The sequence below is a fragment of the Chenopodium album genome, chromosome 1 (assembly GCF_948465745.1).
Source record: "Chenopodium album chromosome 1, dcCheAlbu1.1, whole genome shotgun sequence".
NCBI lineage: Eukaryota > Viridiplantae > Streptophyta > Magnoliopsida > Caryophyllales > Amaranthaceae > Chenopodium > Chenopodium album.
Window position 1 is genome coordinate 90067083 of NC_137834.1, and position 12323 is coordinate 90079405.

The 12323-nt window shown below is 35.0% G+C and overlaps 1 protein-coding gene across 1 annotated transcript; it reads left to right on the top strand.

The window, feature by feature from the left end:
- The first annotated feature begins 1541 nt into the window (after nucleotides 1-1541).
- On the top strand, nucleotides 1542-10421 carry LOC145562647 (uncharacterized). Its single transcript, XM_081623004.1, has 9 exons — nucleotides 1542-2029; nucleotides 3063-3124; nucleotides 3350-3464; nucleotides 3548-3671; nucleotides 4269-4349; nucleotides 4820-5161; nucleotides 6003-6172; nucleotides 6269-7095; nucleotides 7655-10421. The coding sequence occupies exons 1-9, from the start codon at nucleotides 1689-1691 to the stop codon at nucleotides 9136-9138; spliced, it is 3546 nt and encodes a 1181-aa protein (XP_081479130.1). The 5' UTR covers nucleotides 1542-1688; the 3' UTR covers nucleotides 9139-10421.
- Nucleotides 10422-12323: the final 1902 nt, after the last annotated feature.

Below are 12323 nucleotides of genomic sequence, written 5' to 3' on the forward strand. Positions count from 1 at the left end.
TGAAAAACTGGTAGCTCCTTGATTATTCTATATTTTAAAGGAAATAAAATTCACCTTTGAAAAACTTGTTCAAAGGAAACACTATGAGTCTTAAGTGAACTCATAAAATAATGGTAACATGGAATGTCAAAGTGTGGTGGTAAGCCACCATGAAACTTAGTATCATCACCTCATTTTTTCGATGAAAGCTCGTAACTTAAATACTTTTTTAAAATTGACATAACCTTGAAACTTCGGTTTTTTTTTTTTTTTTTTTTTTTTTTTTTTTGAGGAGAAACCATATAAATAGCATAAATTAAACAAGTCAAACGACACTTACAGAAATCAAGTAAACACTACAAAGAACAGAGCTCACATCATAAACATATTTTTCTCCTAATCTACTAACTTCTCCACCGAAAAACAGGTTGTAAACAATTGATGACGTCCTTGAGTCTTTCCAAAATACAGCAATCTCACAAATTCGTGCAGCATTAAAGGATAGGGTTGACAATCTCTGACCCGACCCGATAACCCGAACGAACCCGACCCAGAGTTAATGAGAGAAACCTGAACCCGAATTCGACCCGATTTGACCAAAATTTCATATTTCGTAATAATATTAAGTTTTACACTATTTTTAATTGTTTCTTAGCATAACCCGAAAATTGACCCAGACCCGACCCACTGACCTAAATTGCCACCCCTACATAAAGAGAGACTCACAAACTTTCATAAAGAGAGACTCACTTTTTGACCAATAAACTATGAAAAAACTACATAAACTATAGACTAAAGAGGGGATTTGGGGCTTACCATGAATATTTTCATCCATGGCAGCCCCAATTGATCTGATTTTTGGGTTTTTTTTTGGATTTTTGTGGGGGTTGCCACTAGAGAGATTAAAGCTAAGTACTTCGTAGTTTATTTGAAAATCCATAGATAGTTTAAGCTAAATTTCGGTGAATTAGATGGACTTCCTAAAAAACCATGAGGATTGTAGTTAAAACTTGCAACTTTGTATTGTTAATATTTGTTATTATCACATTGTTGATGGTTACAATTGACCTCGAAAAACTGTTCTTCCACAGAGATTATAAAACTACGTTTGTTTATTGATGATTAAATTATTATTACGGATTATTATCCATTGATAAATCTAAGAATATCACAATTCCCATCAATTTATCAAACCTCACTTGTTTGGAAAAAAAAAATAGTCATGCTTGTGTTGGAAATTATTAACACTTTTATCTTGCTATGAAATATTTCCTTTTTTTTTTTACTTGATATGTTTATTTTATCACGCTTGTGGATGCACAAGTTTAACCATCAATAACTTTAATACTCTATAAGTAAAAATTATATATTGTGATATTACTTATTTAGATGATTCTAACAAGATCATAGATGAATATGTGTTTTTTTTTACCAAAAAAGAACGGAGGAAGTACTTATTATATTGTCGTGTCGAATCAACTTTGACTGGATCTCCCCCCCTCACCGTGAGCGTTCATTCCCTTAGCCCCATTTCCCAACTTCTGGACCATCACCATTCACCTTCACTTTCAGGCAATCAAACTCGGGTCAAATACACCACACCCCATTTCTACACTTTGTCTCTCCTCTGTTCATCCAAAATCGATGATAGATCCAACCCCACTTCTGTAAATCACATCCAAACCCCAATTCACCTCAATTCAACAACAATGGAGGAATACCCAGAAGAGCTACGAACACCCCCAGTTCCATTGATAACCTTGGTGGGTTTCCCGGAGCTCCACCCCACAATCTCCGCCCACCTCAACGCCGAGAAACCGCCGATCAATACCCTAGCATTGCCGGATTTCGACAAGATCTCCGTCTTCGCTAAACCCATCGATTCCGCCGATTCTTCTTCGTCGCCGCTTGCCGGCATTCTCAAGCGAGATTGGTTGCTTAAGCATCGCACTAAGATCCCTTCTGTTGCTGTCGCTTTATTCTCTTCTGATCATGTTTCTGGTGACCCTTCTCAGTGGCTTCAGCTCTCTACTCTTCTTGATCATCTCAAGTAATTTTCCCCCTTTCTCTCTCCTTTTTGACAATTTTTTGATGAAACCATAAATTAATTTGTGAAATGCTTGAGTTTATAGCTGGGATTTGAATATATGATGACAAGTAATGCTAATTCAATTGCAATTTGTGTTATTGTTTGCTGAATGTTGATGGGTTGGAATTGCAATTTAATCGTATTAACTGGTATTCCACAGTTTCATGCTATTCAATTGTTTCAATGCAATGCTATGACACTTTTTTGCCCTACATTATATTTTTGTGCAGTAGTTTAGTAAGTATTAAATCATACCATTATGTAGTTTGCTTAGATGGGTATAGTTCGGATTGTTAGGATGTGCAAGTCATGGTAATTCCAGTTTTAAGTACTTTTTAAATGTAGCGTTCGACCTGCAAACCTTCTAGCTAAATCAAGGATCCACAGGTGTAACTTAAAATTTTGTTGGTGGCTTTGAGCATAATTTGACCTAGTAGATGCTAGCTATTGCAGCGTGCTTGATTATGACCTAGCGTTTCACTCTAGTGACTCTGATATTAGAAAACATTTTTGAGAGAGGATTGAGATATATGAACTGGAAGCATAGTTGGATGTGTTGTGTAAAAATATAGTACCGTGGTTGCTATTTCCTTTTGTTTTAATTATTAATTCTAGAAAAATTGCTTAGGTAATCTCTAGTTCGCCCAAATTATATGATCTAAGAGTTTCTTTCTATCAAGATTTTTTTTTTCTCTGCTGGAAAGAGAGGCAGAGGAGGAAAAGTTAAAAGGTGAAAGTGAAATGGGATATGTAAGTTAGGAAGAATGCAATGTCAATCTCATTGGTTACTCCTGGATTTCACCGTGTCTGTTTCTTATGATTTCCTCACTTGAATGTTCCACGTGTATCTTATTAATATCTCATATTTCAATCCTTCTTTTCCTGTCAGTTCTTTCAGTAGTTTGGATGCGTTAATAAGAGTAATTTAATGGTTAAGGACATGATAATTTTTATAGTGTCTTTTTCCTCACTTTGGATTTATTATCGTTGGCAGAACAGTTATTCGTACAAGGAATACCAAACTGGTTGTGGTGGTGGTGCAAACATCTCCTGAAGGTAAATGCTTGCTGTTGAGGGGTAGATCTTGAATCTTCAGTAGTTGATTTTATACTATGATTGTCTTGAACTAAATGAGCAACAATTGCTGTGCCTCAAACTTATGCCCATAGGAACCATCATGACATGCGTTGGAGTCCATGTGACGGAATTGTTATGAATAATGGAACTGTATCTTGAGCCGTGGAGTATCTTATGAATTATTATTAACTTGCTATTAAACAGATGATATGAATGAAGATCGTATGGCTGCCTTGCGCAAACGTGTGGAATTGGATTCCAAGTACATTGTCAACTTTTCTATGAGAGATTCATCTGAAGTGAAGCAGTCCCTTAACAGGCATGATAGTCTTCTTGTTTCTTTATCTTGCGCATCTTTTTTCATCTTGTGTGTATTCCTTTCCTCATATACTTCTTTTGCAGGCTAGGAAGCGTGTTGGCCGACTTAATACACATATATTACCGGGAGGAAGGAAGACGTGTAAAAACACGGGTTGAAAAGAGAAATTTCAACTCTTCAGAATTGCATATCCGCTGTTGCTTCAAGGTGGATCACTCATCTTTACTTTACTAATGAAAGAGATGAATACGCTTTTTAGCTGTATTATGTTGTTATATGAAATGGATTTTAAATGATCACTACATCACAAGTTTCCTCTTTTATCTAGCTTTTACTGCTGCTTTAGTTTGTTGGTAACTACCGTGTGAATGTAAACCTTCTTCAGAAAGTGTCAGACGAAGTTAAGACACTACAACCCTGAACAGATTCACTTGGCTCTGTACATTTTTCCCTGTGTAATTCCATTTGAGGATAAGGGAAGTTAGGCTCTTTAAATTTTGCCCAAATTCCATTTGAAGAATTTTTTATTTATTTATTTATTTATTTATATATTTTTTTTCCAACATGGAATTGATTGCCTTCCTATTATACATTTGTATCCTTTTCAATTAATACCTTATACCTATCAAACGATCTAAATACAGAGTGATAATTACTGATTTTAATTCATATTAATATGTTGTTTATGGCACCAAAATATTCTGCTAAAGGCAGAGAGTCACTGTCAAATACATCATCGATCAATCTTTGAATTTTAAGAGTTAAAACAATTTCTATCTAGTTATCGTGTCATTAATTTTGCAGGTTGCTGTATATGCAGAGTTTCGTAGAGATTGGGTTGAAGCACTAAAGTTTTATGAGGATGCATATCATGCCTTGAGAGAGGTATTGATACATATACTCCCTCTCATAGAAGATCCTGTCATATATGTTAAGTTCAATTGCAACTAGTTGCCCTTGAGTAATAAATTGAATTAGGACAACCATTTTACTGTGATAATCAATTGATTGATTTTCACAGCCCTTGTACAGCTTTATTGAAGCTTAGGCTGTAGTAGGTGCAAATGTAACTTCTCTACCAGATATGGCATATCATTTTTGCTACCTTTTTCCTAGAAGAGAATTGCCTATTATGGATCCTCTGACCAATAGGTCAAAGTCATCTTACTTCTCTATCTCATGCAGTGACCCTTGCAAAAAAAGCTTTACTACACACTTTGATGGTATAATTGAACATATAAATGCCTAAGCAATGTTCTGCATGCACTTTTGTTTTATATACTATTTTTTCAAGTTGAAATGTTGAATACTGATGTACCTTTTCTTTCAAATTGACACTTGGTTTTAATATACAGATGGTTGGGACATCTACCAGGCTGCCTGCTATACAACGCTTAGTAGAGATTAAAACACTTGCAGAACAACTGCATTTCAAGATATCAACTTTGTTACTGCATGGTGGTAAAATTGTAGAAGCAATTTTATGGTTCCGTCAGCACTGTACCTCTTACAAGAAGCTTGTTGGAACAGCAGAAGCTACTTTTCTTCACTGGGAATGGCTAAGTAGACAGTTTTTGGTCTTTGCCGAACTACTAGAAACTAGTTCCAAAAACCTTCCAGCCCTTCCAGCCCAAGTTTCAGGCGTCAAAGACAAGGCTCTGACTGAGTGGGAACTTCAACCAGCTTATTACTATCAGGTGATTAACTATATAATTTTGTTGAAAGCGGGTGAGGACTTAAATTATATTATGAAGTCATGCCACTAAACAGTGTATCAACTCTAATTGAACAATGCTACTATTTCTGTTTGGGGGTGCTCTGTACTGCAGAGGACATCAAAATTCCCAACAGCCCACGTGAGCAACTTCTTATTGTTGCATAGAACCTATGAGACCAGGAAGCTTGTGTTTTTCATTCACAAATCCATCTTTGTTTATGCTGCTAACTCTCAGTTTGACCCTTTGCTTCATTTTGGTAAGGAATAAGGCCATTAGGCTTGCATATTGTAGGTGTCTGTCATAAACTTTACCATATCATGATGATGGGGATCTTTATTCAAGGTCTTGTTGATGTCTCATCATTAGAAGACTGGACAAGTAATGAAGTTACTTAAACTCATTAGTGAAAGAGCCATCAATATAGCAATATGCACCTGCATGTTGTTGAGCAGCATTACTGATGTCCTTGGAGGTGTCTATTTCATTATTCCTTCTTCTTGAGAAATACCTTGATGCTTTCCCTTTTGTTCTCTTCTTTTGCTTTCTTTCTGGTACATGAGCTTGTATCAGGTCTCCTTCTACCACCTGTTGATCACATCCTGTTATGGCATTGCCTCTTGCAGCGAATGCATTTGTAATATTTCATTGACATGAGTAGATTCTTAATGGACAATAATGGTGAGAAGAAATTTGTACTCTATATCCTGCTGAATGTGCCGATCCTAGCATGTTGTGCCCATCTTCAAATAGGTTTCTAATGAGGATTTGAAGTTTTGTAGTTGATTTTTTAGTTGTTCTAATATTTGTTACTTCTTGGCAGCTGGCATCTCGTTACTTGATGGAGAAGAGATCTTGCTTGGAACTTGCTCTTTCCATGTGGGAGATTTTTGGTGAAAGTAATAATCCTGCTGAATCAGTTATACCTTCTGCTTATGTTGGGCAGTTTGCACGATTACTAGAGCAAGGTCATGAGGAAGTGGCTTTGCAACCGTAAGTTTCAATTGCTGCTGACACAGTCTTCAGTATTTAGCTATAGTCTATTATACTAATGTTGAATCTCCTTTTTCATTGTTTCTGCCTCTGCAGTCTGACGGATGAGGAGTTCATTCGCTATTCAATTGCAGAAGGAAAGAGATTCCAGGATTCTTTTGAAATCATTGCTCTTATGAAAAAGTCCTATGAAGTTTACACTGGCTTAAAATTTCCAAGGATGGCATCATATTGCAGTTTCCACATTGCTAAAGAATATTATTCTCTCGGTGAGATAAAAAATGCAAAACAATATTTTGATTCTGCTGTAAAATTATATAGGCATGAAAGCTGGACAACGCTGCTTTGGGAAATTTTGGGTTATTTGCGTGAGTGTGCTAGTCAAGATGGTTCTTTAAAAGAGTTTCTTGAGTATTCACTTGAGATGGCTGCATTGCCGATTACATCTGGAGATTCTACTTATAAAGAATGTGGCCCAGCTGGTCCTCCAAGTTTACAACAGAGGGAGATCATTCACAAGGAGATTTTGGGCCTTGTTACTGGAGAATCCGAGTTTGCATTGAAAGGTGCTGATCAGAATCTTAGGGTAACTAATGATTCTCCTCTTCACATTGAAATTGATCTTGTCAGCCCCTTAAGAGTTGTTCTACTTGCTTCGGTTGCATTTCATGAACAAGTAGTCAAGCCAGGCATGCCTACACAATTTACGTTGTCTCTCCTATCACAACTGCCTCTCCCTTTTGAGATTGATGCAATAGATGTCCAATTCAATCAGTCAGAATGTAATTTTGTCATCCAGAACTCTCAAAAAACTTCATCACCTGCTAATTTTACCAATCAAGCAGGTTATCGAGTAGAGACTGCTCCAGCTTTGGCACTTTCTACTAATAAATGGCTAAGGTTGACCTACGATGTTAAATCTGGTAAGTATTTTAGCATATTTGCTTGTAATTCAATTCAGATGTTACTTTGTGTTTGTGTAATCTGTCTAAAACCTTGTCTTGATTCCAAAACGGGGAAAAAAAGGACAACAGTGATATAAAAAATGTATAAAACTCTGGGAGGTAAAGGAAAGACGAGTCAGTGTAACACTTGATTCTGTGTTATTGGAAAATAAACAGTGGCACATGATGTTCACTGTGTCTTATTAATGGTTCTTGAAGTGTTGCAAGGCAGAGGAGATATTGCAGTTTGCTAATTTAATACAAAGTATTTTGTATATGAAGTAATCAAACGGTGAATGAATTAAACTCCCAGATTTTATTCGCATTCACTTTCCATGTGGATTCTACTTGGAAAATTATCACTGTCCAAAAGTGTTGTAGTGTATCCTTATTAGAAGTTGTACATGCTTCATCTTCAGACGAGGTTAAAGAATTCAGTTCATTTACAATCTTTGTCAGGTTTTGCACATAATTTACTGTGTCCATAATTGGCTTAATACTATTGTTTCCCTTGACTATGGCCTCTTTTTTTATACAGATCGAAGTGGAAAGCTTGATTGCATATCGATAATTGTAAGAATTGGATCCCACTTCACAATCTGTTGTAGGGCTGAAAGTCCTGCCTCCATGGATGATCTACCACTTTGGAAGTTCGAGGAGCGTTTAGAGAGTTTCCCAACCAAGGATCCTGCTCAGGCGTTTTCTGGTCAAAAGGCGATTCAAGTAGAAGAACCTGATGCTCAAGTTGATCTGAGTGTGGATGCTGACGGTCCTGCATTGATTGGTGAAAACTTCATAGTTCCAGTTACTATATCCTCGAAGGGCCATTCTGTTTACTCTGGTGAATTGAAAATAAACCTTGTAGACACCAGAGGGGGTGGACTGGTGAGTCCAAGAGAATTTGAGCCACATTCAACTGAAAGTCATCATGTTGAGCTCCTTGGAGTTTCTGGACCAGGTGATGAAAATTCTCTTACAACCTCTGACAACATCAGAAATATTCAGCACTCATTTGGATTGATATCCGTTCCATTTCTGAACGGCGGAGAATCTTGGTCCTGTAAATTAGAAATAAAATGGCACAGGCCAAAGCCGATTATGTTGTATGTTTCCTTAAGCTATTCGTCTCAGGGTCATGATGTTAATATGCAAAAAATTCATGTTCATAAGAGCTTGCAGATTGAAGGGCAGACTCCTGTTTTGATTAGCCATCATATGAGACTGCCATTTCGGCGTGATGCACTACTGCTTTCTAGAGTTAAGCCCGCTGCTGATGCTGAGAAGATGCCATGTTTGCCACTGAATGAAACAAGTATACTTGTTGTCAGTGCTAAAAATTGCACTGAGGTGCCATTAAGGGTACTGTCGATGACTATTGAAAAAGATGATGATTCCTTGGAAAACTCTTGTACTGTACATCCAGCCAGTAACCAACACACGGATGCTGCACCACTCAATATTGTTGTGCCAGGTGAGGAATATAAGAAAGTCTTTTCTGTCATCCCTGTGGCTAATACCCCAAGGACGAGAATTGGTACAGTGTGCCTCAAATGGATGAGAGATACAGGGCCACTAAACCAAGGAGTTTCTGGGGTTTTGACCAAACATAAACTTCCTGATGCGAATGTGGAACAATCTCCACTGATAGTGAGCTTGAAATGTCCACCTCATGGTGTCCTTGGAGATCCTTTCACCTACTTCATCATAGTGCAGAATCAGACAGAGTTACTTCAGGAGATAAAGTATTCATTGCTGGATTCACAAAGCTTTGTTTCATCTGGGTCTCACAATGATACAATCTTTGTCTTGCCTAAGTCAGAGCATATTTTAAGTTACAAGCTTGTTCCATTGGCCTCTGGTGCGCTACAGCTTCCCAGAGTTACTGTGACTTCCTCAAGATACTCAGCTACTTTCCAACCTTCAGTCGCCGCCTCTACTATCTTTGTGTTCCCTGTAAAGCCTCAGTTTGAGATGAAAACTATGGAATATAGTGCTGAACCTATGATGCTTGCCGCTGAATAGATTTAGTGTCATCATATAAGTTATACTTTTTACTTGGGATCCATGATTGCACAAGTACACCATTTTTTCACCTTTTGACATGATGGGTCTTTGAGGTCGAATAATCTGAAGATGGCTGTTGGCCTGTTGTAAGAATCATTTCAGTCTACATATCAACACTCTGAAGATAGATTCTAATGTGCCACTCTGACCTTGTTCTTCATGTCAATTTGTTGCTTATGGTGTTGCTAATGAGTGTTTGAAAGTTGGTATTTTCTTGGTTGACTTGTGAAAATAGTACAAGAAATCATCATCCTAGAAAGGTGCAGAACGAACCTTCATTCTTTGAAACTGACAGTATATGCTTAACTTTTCAGAAGGCTTGGTAAGACTTCATGCTGTTATGATGCTTGATTCATGAATTGAATTGCCAAGAGGTTGTTTTTTCAGAATTTTCAGAAGGATCTGCCCTAATAAATTACTCACAGTTTAGCATGCCTCAATTACCCTAGATACTGTGAAGTAGCCAGAAGTGATGCCGATTGGCACTGGTACTGGCACATTGAGAATCATTGATTGCACGTCTCAGAACCGAAAAGTGTTTCTTGAACTTGGATTGTACTTGGTTACATTTCAACAGTGAATTTTTGTATCATCTGCTTATATCACATTATCATTGAGGAAATGATCGAGGACTGGGGCATTTAGTTGCTTGCTCTTGTGTCTGAGCTCGATTTTACTGGTGGTGTCTTGTTATAATTTAATGTTCTTTACTGATAATAACACTTCTTTGTATAGAATGATATTTGATTTGTAGGATATTAGTGGTCCCCCGTGCTAGGGGGTTATCAAAATTTTCATCTCGTTGGCAAACGACAAACACACCATCGTTGTTATCATATTTGTTATTTATTCGATTTATTAAACCTATTTCTACTATTAATGGAATATTATCTCATGTGCACTTAGGCCTTATGTTTTTCGACTTATTTTCAATTCAGTCTAAAACAATTTATCACATTCTAAATTTTTTTTGGTATTTTTTTTTTATTTTTTATTTTTAACTAATGGTTACTCATACAGAAATGGATCATGTGACAAGATGATTTGATTTGAAAGTAATATAGTTCTAATCAGGTTTGATAAAATAAAAATCTCAATATCCATGTTTTTTTTTTACGGATTAATATCTATGTTTTTTGAATCTCAATATCTACGTTTTTGTATATGATCAAGAAAGTAACTAACAATTTATCATTTCGTTCGGATAACGTTACTAACCTCATTTGTAATACAACCTATAAATTAGAATCACAATACTTGTTTGGAAGGAATAATGACATTTTTATATGAGTTATTCCTCCAAAAGGAACCATGAAAATATAGACCTACTTTTAGTTGTACATACTAAAGACTTGAAAGTTGAACTTAAAATTTTTTCAATATACTTTAATTTCTTTTAAAAAAAATATTTTTCATAAAACCACCGATGCACAATCGAACTTAAAAACCCCAATTGTATAATTACAATACGAGTTATTTTCATTTTTTTTCTTTGTAATATCAAATCCTCAATCTATTAATCTTATCTCTCATGCACCCGTTGCTTATAAAACCTATAACGGATTATAAGGTCTATACTCTATAACAATATATATCTTGAAAAAAAAAAAAAAAAAAAAAAAAAAAAAAGATCAATGCAAATTAGAGTAGAGTATATTCCGTATTATAGTTTTCCTTCACAAGAGAGAGTGAGAGACCCACCAAATCACAAAATCTTTTCACCAAAACAGTAAATTAATAAAAAATAATAATTTTGTACACTGTTTATCCTCGTAAATCGAAATGATAGCATCAAGATTTTTTGGTATAGCTAATCTTCAGAAAAAAAAAAAAAAAAAAAAAAAAAAAAAAAAAAAAAATCCCACATTCCCTAGTTTGGCTCACAATTACCCCAACCACTAAAATTTGCAGAGCACAGTAATATTTTTTCTTCTTTTTATCCCTCTATATTCTCACAATTTTCAAACCCAAAAAAAAACCGTCTTCTTCTTGGGTACTCGTAAAGGTATACATACTTCTTCTCAAGTCTTTTCAACTTTTTTTTTGTACTTCAAAGTATATTTTTTTTTTTGTATTTATTTGAGTTTTTTATTTTTTTATTTTTTTATATTCTTTTAGTCATTTATTGTTATTTTAAGTTCTTGATCTTCAAGAAACTATGTACTTGTACTTTAAAGTAGTAGTAGAGTGAAAAATGTAAACATCTTGATTATGATGTATGGCCAATACGTCAAATTTGCAATTAAAAATAGGGTTTTTTTTTTTTTTTTTTTTTTTTTTTTTTTTTTACAGTTTATTTAGAGCCTCTTAGTTTTATCTATAACCCTGTACATTACGAATTTTACAGAATAAGATTCAGAGTAAATATAATCTTTGACTGGTAAAATAAATTTTAAATAGTAAAAACAATTTTGATATTAAATCATATTAATTTTAATTACTCCCTTTGTTTTCAATTTTTTGATAAATCAACATGCAATCTTGTTGACTCGTTTCAACATGTATTGTCATGTCACGAATGTTATTAACATTAACATTCATAATTGTTTTATATAAGGTGATTGAAGATATTAATGTTACTCACTCCATTTCATATTTTATGTTCTTGGCTGGAGTCTTATAATTATTAACAATAGGGAATCTGATATCGTCAAGTGGAGTCTTGTTTGAAACTATTGAATCTCAAAATTAAAAATCACACTGTAGGAATATTATTTAGAAACGAAGGGAGTGGTATATATAAGTCTGGTTATTAAAATAGTTTTTGATTATTAGAATTGATTGAGATATAGATTAGTTTTTAGTGCTATTTTTTTTTTTTTTTTGCATAAAAATCAGGTTGAGTTATTTTAATTTCATCCAATAGTTTTTTCATGGACTTTAACATGTAAATTAAATCAGGCCTACAATGGCGGAGAAAACCCAGTAGATGTTACTATGGTAAATGTTTGTTTAGTTTGAAAAATGGTGGGACTTGGGGGTTTAATGAGTGTGCAAATCTTGATCTTGATATTAGAGATGATTCTACTGAAGATGGAGTATTATGGGGGTTGTGTGAATGACAAATATAGTATTCCTAATTTAGAAAATATTAGATAAGAGACGTTTTAAATTTTTAGTACTACCTAGATTTTGATTTTGGG